At 43.2% G+C, this 17,284-nt stretch overlaps 1 protein-coding gene and 1 long non-coding RNA gene across 2 annotated transcripts in view; both read right to left on the bottom strand.

Annotated features, from left to right (window-relative positions):
- Positions 1-4,118, bottom strand: part of LOC125436304 — a 62,293-nt gene extending 58,175 nt beyond the window's left edge. Inside the window, exon 1 of the long non-coding RNA XR_007245043.1 lies at positions 3,986-4,118. This is a non-coding gene — a long non-coding RNA (uncharacterized LOC125436304). The remainder of the gene's footprint in view (positions 1-3,985) is intronic.
- A 6,668-nt stretch (positions 4,119-10,786) lies between these two features.
- On the bottom strand, positions 10,787-16,352 carry PMAIP1 (phorbol-12-myristate-13-acetate-induced protein 1). The gene is made up of 3 exons (XM_048503186.1): positions 16,165-16,352; positions 14,676-14,777; positions 10,787-13,029 (listed from the first exon to the last, which is right to left on the bottom strand). The coding sequence occupies exons 1-3, from the start codon at positions 16,262-16,264 to the stop codon at positions 12,911-12,913; spliced, it is 321 nt and encodes a 106-aa protein (XP_048359143.1). The 5' UTR covers positions 16,265-16,352; the 3' UTR covers positions 10,787-12,910.
- Between the last annotated feature and the right edge of the window lie 932 nt (positions 16,353-17,284).

Genomic DNA, 17,284 nt, shown 5'->3' with positions numbered 1-17,284 from the left:
TTACCCCATCTCAATTTTTATCTGCAGTTAATTCCCCAAACTAAAGTGGAGAATGCCTACATAATGGGGCACCAGATCATTTTTCTGGAGTAGCTGTTTCATTACCATGGGACTGCCACCAAAAAGTGCTTCTTTGGTTGATGAGACATTTAGCAGGGCCTCTCCTTGAAATCTTAATTCCCAGACAGGAAAATATATGATTTTCAAATTACCATCTAAAACACCAGTTTCTATCAACGGTGGAATGGAACCAGTGGCTCCCAGCTCATTCAAATGCTCCTTAAAAATGGTGTCTTAAAGTCTACCCATATTGTGCTGCTAGCAGGCAAGGGCATGGTCAGGTCTGACCCTGCAGGGCAAAGCAAGTGGCAGGCACAAGCATGGTCAGGTCACAGTCCAACAGGTCAAGGCAGACAGTAGGCAAGGCGTAGTCAGGTCACAGTCCAATAGGTCAAGGAGAACCAAGGAGCAGGCTAGGAATCAATGCAGAACCAGACACACAGCGGTGACAGGTAACACACTTGTTGTACCCAGAGAGAAGCAAGCTCACAGCAAGACCATAGAGAGCCTTGTTAAGGTGACTGGGTTTCTGCGAGGAGTTAGTCCTCATCAGATGCAGAGACTTCTAATCTCCCATACCTTGCTGCCAAACAACTACCCCTTCTGTGCTTCTGCAGTAGCAGCCTCTGCTTCTGTATCCTATGCACAGCTGGCTCATCACTGGGTTCCCTAGGAGGATCTGCAGGCTCCTCCACCTGTATGCCATCAGGCTGGGAAGGACTGGGCGTTGGCTCTGCTGCCTGGTCTTCCCCAGGGGTTGGCTCATGTCCTGGTAAGTACCCAGGGGTTGTCTCATGACACCTACCAACATTGCAAAACTGCCTTGATGTATCATGTTTACAGGTGCAAAGGGGCAGGAATCTTAGCTCCTCTGTTGCATGTGAACTGTGCCTTTATTCCATGGCAGAGATCGTTAAACCTGCTCTTGGACATCATGGAAGATCTTGAGTCTATGAACTGCTTGATTCATGCATTGACTCCAGCTTATCAGCCTGTTACTCTAGTGTAAGGTGTCTGCAATAAGAGACTGGGCATGTCCAATCCCTTTTCTCCTAGGCATTTACAAGACCTGCAACCTATTTCCTTATAGTTACTATGGCTTACATTCTAGTAAAATGACATAATTATACCGGAGAGAGAGTGTGTGTTTTGCCTCCACCTTCTGGCCCTAGAATAGAAGCTGTCCAATAATGGAAATGTTGACTAGGACACTACATCTGTGAATCCCAATCTGTGACTCAGTTCTAGAATACTGGCATATTTCCAGAATTAGTAAGCATTGCTACAAGAAGTGACAAACACTAATGAACATTGCTATAACAGTAGCAGTAATGTTTATTTTATAGGAAGTGTATGAGGAAGTAGCTTGCAAAAACCTTTTGCCACAAGAGAACATGCCTTCAAAACATACCCAATGCACTTGTGCCTATTCCGATCTGCTTTTCTCAGAAAAACACCTTTGTTAAGTCAACGGGATCCATCAACTCCACTGAACCACTTTGGAAAACACTATTTTAAAAAAATAACTACAACCAAGAAGGTTCGCCACTTCAGTTAATGAAGGTGACTCAAACCAAACAACTTCACTTGATACAAGGAAACTACCAATTCCAAATTACCTTTTCAGTCATAACTAGGTCAGTGACTGCATCTTCAAAATATCAGAAGCACAATCATGGAGACCAAGACTGTTCTCTGATCTGTAGTATGTCCCATCAACCACCACACCAAAAAGAATTGCCTGACCAGATTGGAGGGGGCGGGGATTGCTTTTGGGTCAGTTTCTTTGGCAAAACAACAACAATTTTTAAACCTGTTTAAAATAAACAGATTGTTTTACATTTGCTTTCTAAGTTGATATCCTGTTTTCACCAAGAGCACCTATAGAGGTGCTCTCTTTCCTCTCCTCCTTCCTAGTCCTCCTTACCGCTGGGAGGACAAGGCGGGCGGACTGAGGCTGAGCGACACAATAACCCCGAGGAGGAAGTGAGGCGCTGGCTGGCGAGGTGAGGCGCGGGGAAAGGGGCCACGCAGGCTTTCCCACCAGGTTGGTCCCCCCCCCCCTCCAGTGCTTGTCCCATGAGGTGTTCCCTCACAACCAATCTTTGGATTGATTTGAGCCCAAGATGAGGAGTCTCTGTTTCAACCAGAAGTTGTGTCACAGGAAGTGTTCATGATTCCGAAATGGAAATTGGATCTACATTTGACAAAGCCAATCTTTCTTCTGAAACTGTATCAGTATTAAATTGTGAAGAATATGTCTTGGTTCACTAAACACACTGAGGACCCATCTGAAAAAGATGAAAAATTCCAGTTGAAGATGTTTCCAAATGAAGATGAACAAATGGAGAAAACAATGAAAGAGATGGTGAAAGATTCTGATAAGGGTCAGAAATGGGATAATATTGACTGTGAACATTTGAGTGGTGATTGCAGGCAGTCACTTGAAGATGTTTCTGATGCTCAGCCCTCTATGCAGCTTATATTTGATCCTTTCACCACAGAGGTTTTACCACTAGGACCCTATTCCCCTCCCATGCCCCCAGAAGACGACAACGTGTTAGTAGTAAGAGGACATAGCTCTTCTCTTCACACAATTTGACAGTTTTTAGGGCGTGGTTTTACTGATGTGGCACACCCTGATTGGTTGGTAGGTGGGGCTTCCTGTTCACAGTGTGGTGCACTCTGATTGGTTGGTAGGCGGGCCCTTCCTGTTTCTGGAGACCTGAGGCAGACCTTCCTGTTTAGGGTGTGCGTGGGTTGCTATGCTGTTATTAAATGGGGCTATAGGACTATGTCCATGTTAGGCTGTGCTTGTGTTGGGGATACATGTGGCATGATTTCAGGCCATGTGCTGCAAAATAATATAAATTGTATTTTGAGTTGATTTGGTCTAGGTGTGAGGATTTTGGGGGCGGCAGAAGTGTGTTTCTGGCTATGGGGCAGTTTGTGGGTAATAAGAATGAAATACATTAAAAATGTGAATTGCACGTTGTGGATGCGAGCTCTGTGCTTGAATGTGCCTAGACGGGGGCTGATGTGTTTCTAGCTGGAGTTTGTGACTAATGAGATAAAAGAAAGTTTCAATGATGGAAACTGTATTTTGTTTTGGGCTCCGTGTTTGCTTGAGAGGTTGATGAAATGAATAAAATAAATTTTAATTTTTGTGTTGCAGTGGTGATATGTAGGTGCTTGTGACCAAAAAGAAGGTGCTTGTGTTTGAACGTTTGAAGAGTCTGTTCCCCCCTGCAGACAGCCTGATCTGTGCCCAGGGGCTGTTGCCACAGAGCCTCTTGGTAGCCAGCTCCCCCACATTTCTCGGTGGTTGTTTCTCTGACAAGTTTAATACAAGCAACCTCTCTTCTTCCCAGCCACAGAAAGCTTGAATGTGTAATTTAAGCATCCTAATTTCTCCTTTTACCCCCATCAATCATTCTACAACTCTCTCTCACACAGAGAGTTTTAAATTCTTACAGGCATGTTCTGCTCTCAGGCACAGAAAGCTGTTTCTCCCCCAAGTAAACTCTTCCCTCGTAAAACCCACAGCTCCTATTAAAAACGGTGTTTTAAGTTTCTGACAGACCTATTCAACTATCAGCTGCAACAACAACAACAACAACAACAACAACAACAGAAAGAGCTGTTTCTCATCCCTGATCATCCCAATTTCCCCTTCCCAAGATACAGACTTGTTAACAATTGCAGTTAACAACAGGCAGTTTTCTGTTTCAAGATCCCCCCCCAACCCCCCCCCCCCCTCTCTCTCTCACACACACAGACAGAACCTTTAAAAAACTACTTCCTCTCCAGAGAGGAGGTCTTTAAAACTGCATGCTTCCCTCTCAATGAACAGTCCCACCCTCCCCCCAGGCAGTTTAAAATTTTACATTTCAAGAAAGCTGCTTGAAGAAAATTTAAAATTTACCTCTCAAGAAAGCTGCTGGTTAGCAGCCTCTCATCAGGACGTGTTCGTTTACAGAAGAACCCACTCCCCAAGCCTCAGAGAAATTCACTTCCCCTTCCACTCTTACACAAAGCAGCAAATTTGCACAAACATCTTCCAGGAACGGGATAGGGGGGTGGGTGGGGAGTATCAAATGATGCAAGAGAACTAACTGCACAGGAAGATCCTCTGGACAGATACAAGAAGCAGAACCGCAAGCTTCAGGAAGTCAATTGAGCAAACTTTCCAGAAGATTCTTAATTCTGTCTGGAAACCATACTTAAATTGATGGAATTTTTAAAAAAATTATATTTAACATGTATAATGATGTCTTATAAGTCAGCATCATTACTGGACAAGAAGTTAGTTGTGTACGCTTACCGTCGCCTGGAATAGGCCCCAAAGGGTACCCCTCGCCTGCCGGAGCCACATGCTCCCAGACCCGCGTTCTAGGACACTCTCTCGTCCGACGAACCACCGGTAAGTATGGGAGCTTGCCAAAGCACTGCTTATGACAATAATAATATTTGGTTTTCAAGTTAAAGAAAATTGTTCTAAGGACGTAGTTCTGTTCTGATTTTAATCCAAATAAATGCAATAGCCTATTGGTTGTTCTGTACAATAAAGTTTAATGATGTTCCCAAAAAGAGAGAGAGAGAGAAAGTGCCCATAGAGGATTTTATTTATTTATCTTATTTATTTCCTGCCTTTCTCCCCAATGGAGATCTGAAGTGGCTTACGTTGTTTGTATCTCCTTGTTTGTATCCTCACAACCACCTGTGTGAGGTAGATGAGGCTGACAATGTTGTGACTTCCATGGAACATGGAGAATTCGAAGACGGGTCTTCCGGATCCTATTCCACCACTTTAACCATTATGCCACCATCCAGACACATCAGTTCTGCTTCAATGTACTCTCCCAGCTATACTCTGTGCCCAGTGTTTTACCACTGAACATGCTCTGGGCACTACGTGAGGCTGCTCCAAGATGCCTGAATGTTTGAGCTCTTCTGAAATTCTGATCAGAACGTCTCTGGAATAATGGAGGAGGAAGAAGAAGAAGAAGAAGAAGGAGGAGGAGGAGGAGGAGGAGGAGGAGTTTGGCTTTATACCCCACCTTTCTCTCCTGTAAGGAGACTCAAGGTGGCTTACAAACTCCTTTCCCTTCCTCTCCCCACAACAGACACCTTGTGAGGTAGGTGGGGCTGAGAGAGTTATGAACAAACTGTGACAGAACTCTATCAAGAGGCCTTGTGTGGTGGCTATTCAGGGACTTTATGGTCATTGTCAGGTGTTCTGTGGCAGTGACTGAGTTGAGGTGTTGGGGATCATCCCAACCCTACATAAATTGCTAGAATGATCATTCTGTTCACACTGGGTGGGTAGCTGGAATCTTATTAGCACACAGGGTTCTCTACTTGGGCCAGGCTACTAACCCTAATCACATATCTGTTCACAGACCTGGAGAATGGTAGATTAACGTTGGCAAGCAGCAATATCCACCTGAACGGCAAACTTTAGCAAGAACAGAAAAGGTCACTGGCTGAATTGCCAAGCTCAGTTACTTTCAAGTAGTTGTCAGGTGTTAGAATATTTGTCAGGCAGAAAAAAAAATACTGACAGTGGATTCTGGAAAGGTGACTCATCTAGATTTTAGTTAGTGAGAAGACAGGTGAGGAGCTCTCAGCAACGTTAGGTTGTTAAAGGAAAGTTATTGAAGTTCTAGACAACACACCAGATGCCGTATTCTAGCAAGACTGCCCGTGAACCATTTTAACATCCCTTCAGCACCTGAGAACACAGCATTGCTAACAAAAGGATAACATTTTTTTCCTTTTTGAGATAAGTTTCTTTCTTGCCCTGACCTTGATGGTCTAGGCTAGCCTGATCTGGTCAGATCTGGGAAGCCAAGCAGGTTGGTATTTAGATGGGAGACCAGAAAAGAAGTCCCTGGTTGCTGTGCAGAGGAAGGCATTATCCAACTGTTCCTCTTTTGCCTTGAAAACCTTGCAGAGTTACCATGTCAGTTCCAACTTGATGGCTCTTTTCGTCACCATTTTGTAACCTACTTATCCTTGGCCACATCAATCCTTGGCCCTTCTTTGTTGCTCCTTACAGCTTTGTCATCTGCTGATTGAATATCGGCCTGTCCCCTCCCGGGAGGTTAATGCCGGACAACATCTATTTATTTTAATTGTGGAAGATCACTGCTGCTAGTGTTTTAAAGTTTAATTTATTTATTGTTTTAATTGAAACTATTTGTTGTACTCAAATGTTGTTTGTTTTGTAAACCGCCCTGAGCCCTTCGGGGGTAGGGCGGTCTATTAAATGTAATAATAATAATAATAATCTCCATTGGAGACCTAGGAAATAATAGCGTGACAGCACCCTGTGGCTTAACAAACCAATATGAAATTGCTTGAACAAATCAACAAACCTTTAATCTTTAACACAACTTTCTATCATTTAAGGATAAATAATAGTGAACAAATAGTGAACATATATATATATACATATATGCAGCACAACTCAATTGAACAAAATCTTCAGTGCTTTTTAAAGAAAAACAAAACACTCAGAACAGTTGCCACCACTAACAGTGTCCAATAATGAAAGAATAGCAAGAAAGTCCAAACTATTAATCAAGCAGGGCTTCTTTCTCTCACCTGGCCGTCTGCATCTGATGTAGCTGCTGCAGGTCTTTCCTCAGTTTGGGCCTGTAAAAAAATAAGTAATTCCCTCAATTGAGTTGTAGGCCTTCCCTCTACTGCAGGCCAGATCAACTGAGGAGGGTTACATAATTAACAACCTAATACACCCTTCCTAATACATTGGGAACATTCTAATATATTTTTCTTTCTTATTGGGCCCAACACATACCTGTAAAAAAATAAGTAATTCTCTCAATTGAGCTGTAGGCCTTCCTTCTACTGCAGGCCAGATCAACTCAGGAGGGTGGAGCTCTTGCAGTTGGCAATGAGTAAGCAAGCTTACCAACTGCACATGCTCAGTGAGCTTTTATCCCCTGGGCCCTAAGATCCAAACAAAACAAAAAGACTAAAATGGCATGGGTTACAATTTCCTTTCTTGTCTCAGCTTCTCACTGAGTGGCAACACGCTCTCCCACATTCCCCTCCCCCATTTTATGATTCACGAGCAGTCCTCTTTCTTCTATCAAAACAGAGGGAACTACCCAGTTTCCCCAAATATAAGACATTCCCATGAAAATAAGACGTAGTAGAGGTTTTGCTGAAGTGCGAAATATAAGGCATCCCCTGAAAGTAAGACAAAATTTTTATTTATTTATTTATTTATTTCTTAAATTTATATACCGCCCGATCCCCGAAGGGCTCCGTGTTTTGTTTGGAATCATGCCCGACGAACAGAACACAGAAAAATAAGACATCCCCTGAAAATAAGACATAGCGCATCTTTGGGAGCAAAAATGAATATAAGACACTGTCTTATTTTTGGGGAAACACGGAACCAAGGGTTTATGTTAGACTTTTTCCTAAACATATCAACTCTAGTTTGTATTCAACTATTTTCAAATGTGATCATTGGACAGCACGTGTGACTGGCTACAAGCTCCAGTTACCGGTAAGAATGAATTTGACAACAAATATGAGAATGGTTTCTGCATTATGTATGAAATGAACGTGATTCTGCCTGTGAATCTCAATATGAAGCAGGACTCTGTAAGCTCTGACTCTTGGTAATCATGTAATAGGAAATTACTTACTTCCTATAATATGCAATAACTTGTTTTTGGTAATCAGTTGTGATGAAATGGCCCTTTTTATAAACTGGTAGAATTGAAGAACACCCTATGAAACTGGTGGGCATTCGATTTGAGATAGACAAGGAGAGCAATCCTAAGGAAGTCTACTCAGAATCTTGCCCAGGAACGTACTCCTGAAGAGGAAGTATTTTCCCCCAGAAAAGGAAGTATTTTTCTCCCACACAACACATAATTAACTCGTTGATGCGGATATAGTGGCAGCTGCCAGCTTAGATGCCATCTAGGGGTGTGTGCGGGGTGTACGAAATGCATCTGGACGCCCACGCAGAGAAGTCACAGCGACTGCCATAACGGTAAGCATTTTGTTTGTGTGCTCAGGTCTACCCAAACGCCCATTTCTACGACAGCTGGGGGAATGAGCACTGAGAGAGGACTTCACCATTTCAAATCCCTATGGAGAGGTGCAAATCTGTAGTGTACGCTGTTAAATGATGGCTGGACCACCCCGTCTGGCATGATGGTCATGTTTTATCTATAGCACCACAAGGTATTTCTCTTTCCTAAAACAGTGAATAATAATCATTTATTTACAGTACTGTAGGCACATAGATCTGTCAAAAGGATTTTCACCAATCCTTATAAGTAATCTAGAAGTAAGATTATTTCCTTCCCCCATTATTCTTTTCCTTGTAATGGGGTGTTGGCAACCATAAAGCTGCTGAACAAGGAACATGCAGGCCTCATGCACTTTACTTTTCTTTTTTCTACTGACCAAAGATTCACAGCCTTGATGAAATACCGCTTGTTCTACATGGGAATGTAAGAGATTATGAACTAAGTTGTTTTTGAGGTCTTCTCGTCCCTGCTGGCACCTTGAGTCTGCCCTTTTTCTGATACAAAGCAAGAACATGGTTAAATGTTTAGGCTCTTTGTCTAGAAAAGTAGGGCAGCAGAGAACAATACTGATAAGATGAGGCTGGGCCTTAGTTCATAAGACGTCAAAGGTAAAATACTTCCAATAAGGGCATTAGTTTGTCCTAAATGTTTTGAGTAAGGGGATGATCTCCACCCTTTGGAATGATTGATTGATGATGATTGTACTTTGGGGTGTATTCTTTCTACTGCTATTCTGATGTAACCTATAAAAATAAGAGACAGCAGCCATTTTAGTGTGGCTCCTCTGAGACTAGCTTGCCCGTTTGTTGGCCTGAATGAAACATTTCTTTGATTTTATTCATTGTCGGCTTGAGCTTTTTGGCTTAAATATTTTGAACCGCAGGGTAACAGTACAATCCTGTGCAGTGTGAAGTGCCATCAAGTCACTCCAGCCCATGATGACCTTATGAATCAATGTCTTCCAAAATGTCCTATCATTAACAGCCTTACTCAGATCTTTATCGAGTCAATCCATCTCCTGTTGGGTCTTCCTCTTTTCCTGCTGCCGTCAACTTTTCCTGGCATTATTGTTTTTTCCAGTGACTCTTGTCTTCTCATTATGTGACCAAAATACAACAGCCTCAGTTTAGTCATTGTAGCTTCTAGGGAGAGTTCAGTCTTGATTTGATCTGGAACCCACTTAGGGGTTTTTGGGAAGTCCACAATATCTATAACACTCTCTTCCAACACCACATTTCAAAGAAACCTACTTTCTTCCTGTCAACTTTTTTCATTGTCCAGCTTTCACGCCCACACTTTGTAGTGGGGAATACTATAGCATGAATTAACTATTAATTAACAATTAATTACATGTGCAGTCCAGTTTAAACACTCTGAAATCAGTGGACTTCAACTGGCATAGAAGTGCATTGTTACCTAGAAAAAGGGAAAAGTGTACATTAGTGGGACCAGCCTTAAAAGCGTGGCTGCAGTTTTCAAATTTTACTTCAAAAATGTTCAGTTCCACCTCCGTTTGATGACTGTCGAGCTCCTATTCCCGATGCCCACTACCAATATTTCACTTCCTGGAATATATTTCAAACAGCAAAACACTCCAAGAGCAGAGAGAAAGGAGACTTTGAAACAAGGTCTACTCCATTATCAGTATCAACTTCCTGATATTTCACCACCTTGCCGTTTTTGAGATTTGCAACTTGTCCAGGAGCAAAACATAAACCAACAGGGCCTGCTCTGGTACCTTTTTAACAGCCACCTGTTATGCAGGAATGAGCAGGGAATCTTGTGTCATCTGGAGATAAGCATTATCAGCTTCTAACTGCTGGAGATCAAAGACTCGGCTACAGTTCAAACCCTGGCGAGACCCACCAGGAGGAACAGTAGTTGCTCTGTGTTTGTTTCAGGCACATTAAGTGATTTAAAGAGCAATTTGGAGACATTTCAATAATGTGTCTACCTGGGAGTACCCCTGCCAGCCCACCATTTCTGGCTTTTAGACCCTGAAAAAGACTGAATTGTGTGGAGTGCCACAAAGGTTAGCACTAGTTATTTGTGTCACCAGATTGTGATGGAAAGTTGACAGCTGGACTTTAAGAGATATTCTTTCCTTGACAAAAAACGCTGAGCAAACTGTTTGAATGATTTCTGAAGTACAGGGGGGCATTTATACTTGCACATTTGAATACCTTGCTATCAGTGGAGCTGCTAGGAAAACTGAATGGTATTCTATACTCCGATACTCTGCAGATGTGGTCCCAACTAAACTGACCCTGTAGATTTGAGTTTATAGAATTGACGTTGTATTCTTTTGAATTGCTCTGAATTTTCAGAGTTGAGAGTTGAACTGATTTTTCCTTTTGCTTAAGCAGGTCTTAGAGGCTGAGTTGTCTTGGTTGTTAAGTGGAGATATATAAGTAAATTTGTGCGTGGCTATATTTTTGGGTGCTGCAGTAAAATCAAATTGTAACTCAGGCTGCAAATCGCAGGCTTCCCTTTCAGTGTGAGATGGCTTGCTCTTCATGACTTCTGTCATAAAAACAGTGATTTAGAAGAGGATGGTATGCAGATCAGCAACCTGTCCATTATGCATAGCATTGTCAGGTAGCCAAGTGGCTGTTCAAATTCTAAAGAAATTATATTAGCACGGATGTTTGCAAACACGGCAACTTTATTGTTTTAGCTAAATGGCAGCACAAAAAAAGGGTACAACAGCTAAAGCTAAAGAACAAAACTGCGTGCACAAAACTGAGATGACATCCTGAGCAAACTCTTTTGCTGTAAACTGTGTATTTGACAAATATGCAACTCACCAGCATCAAGATATTAAATAATGGGGGAAGGAGGACCCTTTGAAAAAAATAGATATATAAATAAATATTATTCCATAGACTTGAAATGACAGTTCATTAATGCACAAGTGTTTGCTTCCACCAAACAGCAACCCTATCCAGTACATGGCTTAGATTAGGGGTGCCCAACTCTGGCGCCCCAGATGTTCATGGACTATGATTCCCATCAGCTCCTGATGGCAGGGGCTGATGGGAATCATAGTCCATGAACATCTGGGGCGCCAGAGTTAGACATCCCTGGCTTAGATGAAAGCAATGATAGCAACCTGGATTTGAAATGGTACCTCAGTAATCAAAAAAGATTTATGAACCAAGGGGAGTTGGACTAATCTCATGAAATGATTTTCTTTAAAACTGACACTTGCAAACAAGGCAGTCCAAAATGGGGGAGGGGGGATTAAAGCAAATATGGTTGCTTTGTGTTAAAGTAATTGTTGACAAATTTTTGCAGTTCATTTGGAAGAAGGATATTAAAACGGCCTCTATTCTCAGTCAGCCCGTCCAGACAGGGTTTAAGTTAAGGGCAGTATACATTTATTTCATTTGACTGTCTGGCAGATCCTGGTCCACAGAATGTACATTAAGACAGTTACAGAATAATTGATGTGGTTTGCTTGATGTCAAGCCAAATCAAGGGGTCGGACAATTCATTCTGGATGCCAAAGATGTGTCACACATCTGGACTAAATAGTTCTCATATGTACACTTCAGCAGAAACACCCTGTCCTAATAGGCATTTTTTTACATGCTCGTATCTTCTGTAGAAGATCTTTCTGGCTTCTTTCAATTCCTTCCTCCTGCAGTGAATGGAAACCCTGGATCTAGAAGAGATCCCTATAAACAACTGGAACTTACATGGATTTCTTGAATGAGGCAAAAAAAAATATCAATTTTTAAATCCACCTCTGAAAAGTACCTGTAACACTTAATCCTATTGACACACGGTGGTGCTTTTTTAAATCATAAAGTAGAAACAAATGTGCTAAAAACTATGTTGTAAGCTGATTTCCTCTTTTAATTGGCTATTCCAGTCTAAAGCTTATTCTAAGCACCTCTAACACTGTGAGGAAATCAGTCACCTTCTATACAGTTGTGCAATTTGTTGGCGTAAGGCTATGTAATACAAACCCTCCCACTTTTGCTCAAAAAGCTCTCTAATACAGTCTTTACTGCACAGTTTGAACAATTATCTGTACTGTTTAGTTTTGGTTCATAATCCCAAAGTAATAAATTACAAGCTTCAAAAACAATAACAACATAACATTCATACCCATAGGGCATACTCTGGGATGTCTGCATTGAAATTTCACCAACTTCAGCTTCATCATTCATAGTTTTGCCATGTGTTTTCTAACAAATTAATGCACTGACATGTAACATCTTCAACTAAACAACCTCACAAGGCAAACATTCTGAGTTTGCTAGATCTGGACTCCAAACTCTGGAAAATGAGAATTGCCAAGAGCTGACCAAACTGCTATAAGATTGTACATCGAAGTCCAAAGTTTACAAGACATCTTCGCTGCGCATGAAATTCCACTGACTTTTTCAGCACAGCGTAACAGCTGAGCGGATGAATTCCAGAACTATGGAAATCAGAATGCCGAACTCTGGGTTAGATCGCCACACCCAGATTCCTCCTCCTTTTCCAATGCCTTTCACAGTTCAACATCGCTGGAAAACTGTAAATTCCAATGATTTCTCCTCTGCATTTCCTTTACACCAGCTTTGAGATGCGTCATCTGAAGAAATCATATTGCAGCAGCTCACAAACAGGAAAATAGCTGCAGAAATTCAGAAGGCACTTTTCGTCTCCCCCCACACACATCTCACAGAGGTCTTGGTAAGACTCCAGTCATGTATACATTAGATCTTCCAAAACATCCTTCGTTTCCTTCCCATCTTCTGCTTTTACTCCAAACATTAACGAGTTCCTGGGCAGAAGAATTTCGCGATCAGGTTCAGAATCTTCTGGCGAAGGTTCAGTTTGTCCCCGATCTTGCACAGTTGCAGAGCACATTCTCTCTCTGCCCCAGCCTTTGCTAAAAAACAAAGAAACATGCAAATAGATCATTGCTCACCTGTACTGATTATGACTCTATATAATTGCACAATTCCATTTTAATCCTAATAACGGGGAGATAGTAACCACAGCCTGAAATGCTTCTCATTGCATTCTTCTGTATACACTGGCTTCCCCATATGCTTCTGTGGACTGGGTGTCAATTGAATAAATGTGTTTAACTGCCCCATCCAGTGGAAGAAACATGAAAGATCCCCAGGCAAGCACAGAGTACATCAGAGTCCCTGTCAATTTTTTTTAAACCAGGATGTGCATGTGAAAAAGAGAAGTGCTCAAAAAGTCATATTTTTTTCAAACACAGAAAAGAAAAAAAAGGAACACGAAAAATATGTTTAACGAAAGGCCTCCTGTTTTTTTCCTGCACTATTGACACATGAAGATATTACTCCTTGCTATTTAGTAACATATGTAAAATTAGTTCTTCATCGTTATTACTGATAAAATTCACACTTCATCAAATCCTTCTTTATGATCTTCTAATCCACAAGTCATTAACTCATTTTTGCTCGCTTTACCTAAAAAAAAAAAAATCTATCAAGAGTTTCCAAATATCCAGAAATTTAGATAAATTCTTTTCTCTAAGCAACAAAATGAATTTAGCCGTCTCAGCCAACTCTTTAACAACTTCACAAACCATTTCTCTAGGACAGGCATAGAAGTTTTCAATTTTTGCACATATAATATTTTCACTGTTGCTGTCTTATATAAAAACAAATTCCACATTATTTTTCCATGTTTGTAAGTCTTTTAAGAAAAAAATAATTTGGTACCACAACCCCCCTCCCAAAAAAACCCCTGTGCCTATTTTTTAAAGGCTATATCTTTCCCCTTTAATGATAACAGTGAACTATGAATTTTGAAGTGCCTTAAATATTTGAACAAAAGCATAATTGGAGAAAGGTTTTTGCATCTATGACCATCACTGCTAATATCAGTAGGATGAAGCACATTTTTTACAAAATAATATACCAATGCATCCCTCTACCTCTAAACTGAATATATCATATGGACAAACATGTATGATGCAAATGTGGCCATAGTAAAGCAGATTTTAAGCATGTGCTTTGGAAATGTACAGCAGTTTAAGGTTGCGTTTCATGGGCTTTTATCTGACTATATTCTACAATTGCTTAAAAGTGTGATTCTTGATTTACGTACTGCAGCAAAAAATCTTAATTGAAAAAAGGCAGAAAGGTAGAAAATAACTGGAACTGAAAAACCTGGAATTAGCAGAAAGGTAGGAAATAGAATCTTGATTTGTTCTTATGTTTTCCTTTCAATGGAGAAATGGGACAGAGAAGAAGCGATGATAGAACATCTGCGTTCCACACAGGAAGTCCCAGAATGAAACCCTGGCATTTCCTCTTTAAAGCATCAGGCAGCAGGTGATAAAATAGTGGGCCCCCTGAGACACTGGAGAGCTGTTGCCCGTCACAGTAGACCACGCTGGTCTTGCCAGACCAAAGGCAGCTTCATGTGTTTGCCAAAACACATAGGAAGTAAACCCCTAGTAGACAGAAACACAGCAAATACAACATAGTGCACAGAGAATGTCACTGCCCATCGTGCCTCTAATATATCCAACTATCCGTTTGAAGCTCGTACCTGAGTGACTTGGTAACTGAGCCCAGGTTCTAAACCTTTGGTCTTCAACTCCTGGGTCATGAACCACAGTGGGACTGTGACTTGACAAGAGGCTCATTGCACCTGGGGGAAAAAAGGAAAAATAATTATTTATGTATTGTCGATGGCAATCTGTGGCTGGCATCTTCAGAGGTTTATCACAGAGAAAACTCTGTTTCACACTGTGTCTGAAACAGACTTCTCTCTGTGATACACCTCTGAAGATGCCAGCCACAGATGCAGGTGAAACATTAGGAACAAGATCTACCACACAGCCCGGAAAACCCACCACAACCAATTATTTGTTTATTTAATTGGAATATTTATTCCCCTGCCTTGGCAACTCTGGACATCTATGGTGCTCTCCCATCCAAATGCTAAGCGCTTTCGATCCCACTTAGCTTCTAAGATCTTATAATGTAAGGCTAGCCTGAGGCATCCAGATGGTGCAATGACATTTATGGATGTACAGGCCCACAAGCCCTTATTCCCAGGTGGACCAAGCAGGAAAGGTGTGGCAAAGAGAAGTCCACTGGAGTCAGGATGTAGCAGTAATGATGGCACCATAGTGGATGGAAAATGGCTCCATTTTATCCTCCTCCAAGGGAGGTCCTTTCTCAGGCTGAGTTCTTTCACAACATCTACTGGTGGGGGTGCAAAATGCCACCAAATCACAGCAGCTTATGGTAGCCCAGTAGGATTTTCAACCCAAGAGACAAACCTGTTTTCCCATTGCCTGTCTCCGCATTGCAACCTTTACTTCTAAGGTGGCCTTTCTCCAGGGAGGGAGGGAGGGAGGGACAGCTAGGGTGGTGTAGTGGTTAAGAGCAGGTGGATTCTAATCTGGAGAACCAGGTTTGAAACCCCACTCCTCCATCTGAGTGGCAGAGGGTTTTCTGGTGAACCAGACATCTTTCTGCACTCCTAGATTCCTGCTGGGTGACTTTGAGCTAGTCGCAGTTCTCTCAGAACTCTCTCAGCCCCACCTATCTCACAAGGTGACTGTTGTGGGGAGAGGAAGGGAAAGGAGCTTGTAAGCTTCCCAGATCTGATAAGAACATAAGAACAAGCCAGCTGGATCAGACCAGCGTCCATCTAGTCCAGCTCTCTGCTACTTGCAGTGGCCCACCAGGTGCCTTTGGGATCTCACATGCAGGATGTGAAAGCAATGGCCTTCTGCTGCTGCTGCTTTTGAGCACCTGGTCTGCTAAGGCATTTGCAATCTGAGATCAAGGAGGATCACGATTGGTAGCCATAGATTGACTTCTCCATAAATCTGTCCATAAATCTTGACTTGATGAAACCAAGTCAAGTGACGAGTCATCTTCTGATCGTTTCTATCCGAAGCGGCAGGGGATTGAACCGGCTGAGACAACATTCCTCCCCGCCCCCCCTCGTCCCATAACACCCCCTTGGTCACCTCCCCGGACCCATGCTTCAGCTCAAGGGGCGATGGTCGCAAGCCACTCACCTTCTGCTGTGGCAGGAAGAGCAACCCTGGCGTGGTGGCCTCGCCGGTCGGTGGTGCCCGCGGGCGCCGAGCTGGGTCTGCGCAGGGGTTTGCCGGCCATCGTTTCAAGGGAAGAGATCCCCGCCGCGTGCGACTGGGTCGGCTGCCAGCCCCGAATGCGCCAGTTTCGCCCGGGCGCGCAGAGCCAAGTCCCGAAGCCAAGGGGGTTTTCCAGTGACGTCATAGAAGCCGGAGAGGGAATCCCCGCCCCTTTCTCGGCGAGCCTTCCGCTGGAGCCAATCAGAGGGCGGCAGGACCGGGCAGGCGGAGACAGGTGGCGCGCGGGCGGGAGCGCTGGCCGGGCATGTTGGAGCCGGTCCCGGAGCCGTCGCGGGGGGGCTGCGGCCGTCGGGGGGTGGGGGCACCGGGCCTGGGAGGTGCCGCCGGTCAGCTCTGCTCCGTCCTCCCGGTATATGCCAATCAAGGCTTGGTGGTGGTGGTTGTTGTTGCTCCTTCCGGGCTTCTCCACGTGGCTTTTGCAAACAAACCCGCCCAGGCCGTAAAGGAAACCGAAACGGCTGAACGGGGAGAGGAAAGGAAAAACAGGCTGGTGATGATTAACTCAGCAGTTCTGGTCGTCTGCAATTTGTGCCCCGCCTCCGCCCCCCGATGTGAGTGGAAACAAACACCGGCATGTGTCGAAGCTTCACAGGCATCCAAAAGCTGGGGATCGGGGCCAGTGCCTGGCTAGGAAAAAATGCTTGGAGCCTCTCGTACTTTTTCTATGCACGGGGGCGGTGGAAACGGGCAGACGTGGTGGGTGGTTGTGTGTAAGATGCAGAAGCTACAGGCCCACCCTTTCTGTAATGCATATAACTCGCTCCAAAGTATTTAAAGACGTGTGCTTTGGCTTATTACAAGGTCAATTTTGTTAGTCTTTAAGGCTGATTTGACTGTCCCAGGCTAGCCTGATGTCGTCAGATCTCAGAGGCTAAGCAAGGTAACCCTGGTTAGTATTTGGATGGGAGACCATCAAGGAAGTCCAGGGTTGCTATGTGGAGGAAGAGAATGGCAAACCACCTCCGAATGCCTCTTGCCTTGAAATCCCTACTGGGTGGGTTGCCATACATCGCAGCAGACA

Source organism: Sphaerodactylus townsendi, linkage group LG07 (assembly GCF_021028975.2).
Source record: "Sphaerodactylus townsendi isolate TG3544 linkage group LG07, MPM_Stown_v2.3, whole genome shotgun sequence".
In the NCBI taxonomy this organism is placed as follows: domain Eukaryota; kingdom Metazoa; phylum Chordata; class Lepidosauria; order Squamata; family Sphaerodactylidae; genus Sphaerodactylus; species Sphaerodactylus townsendi.
Note: the sequence above shows the minus strand (reverse complement) of the source record. Positions and strands in the feature narration are given on the sequence as shown.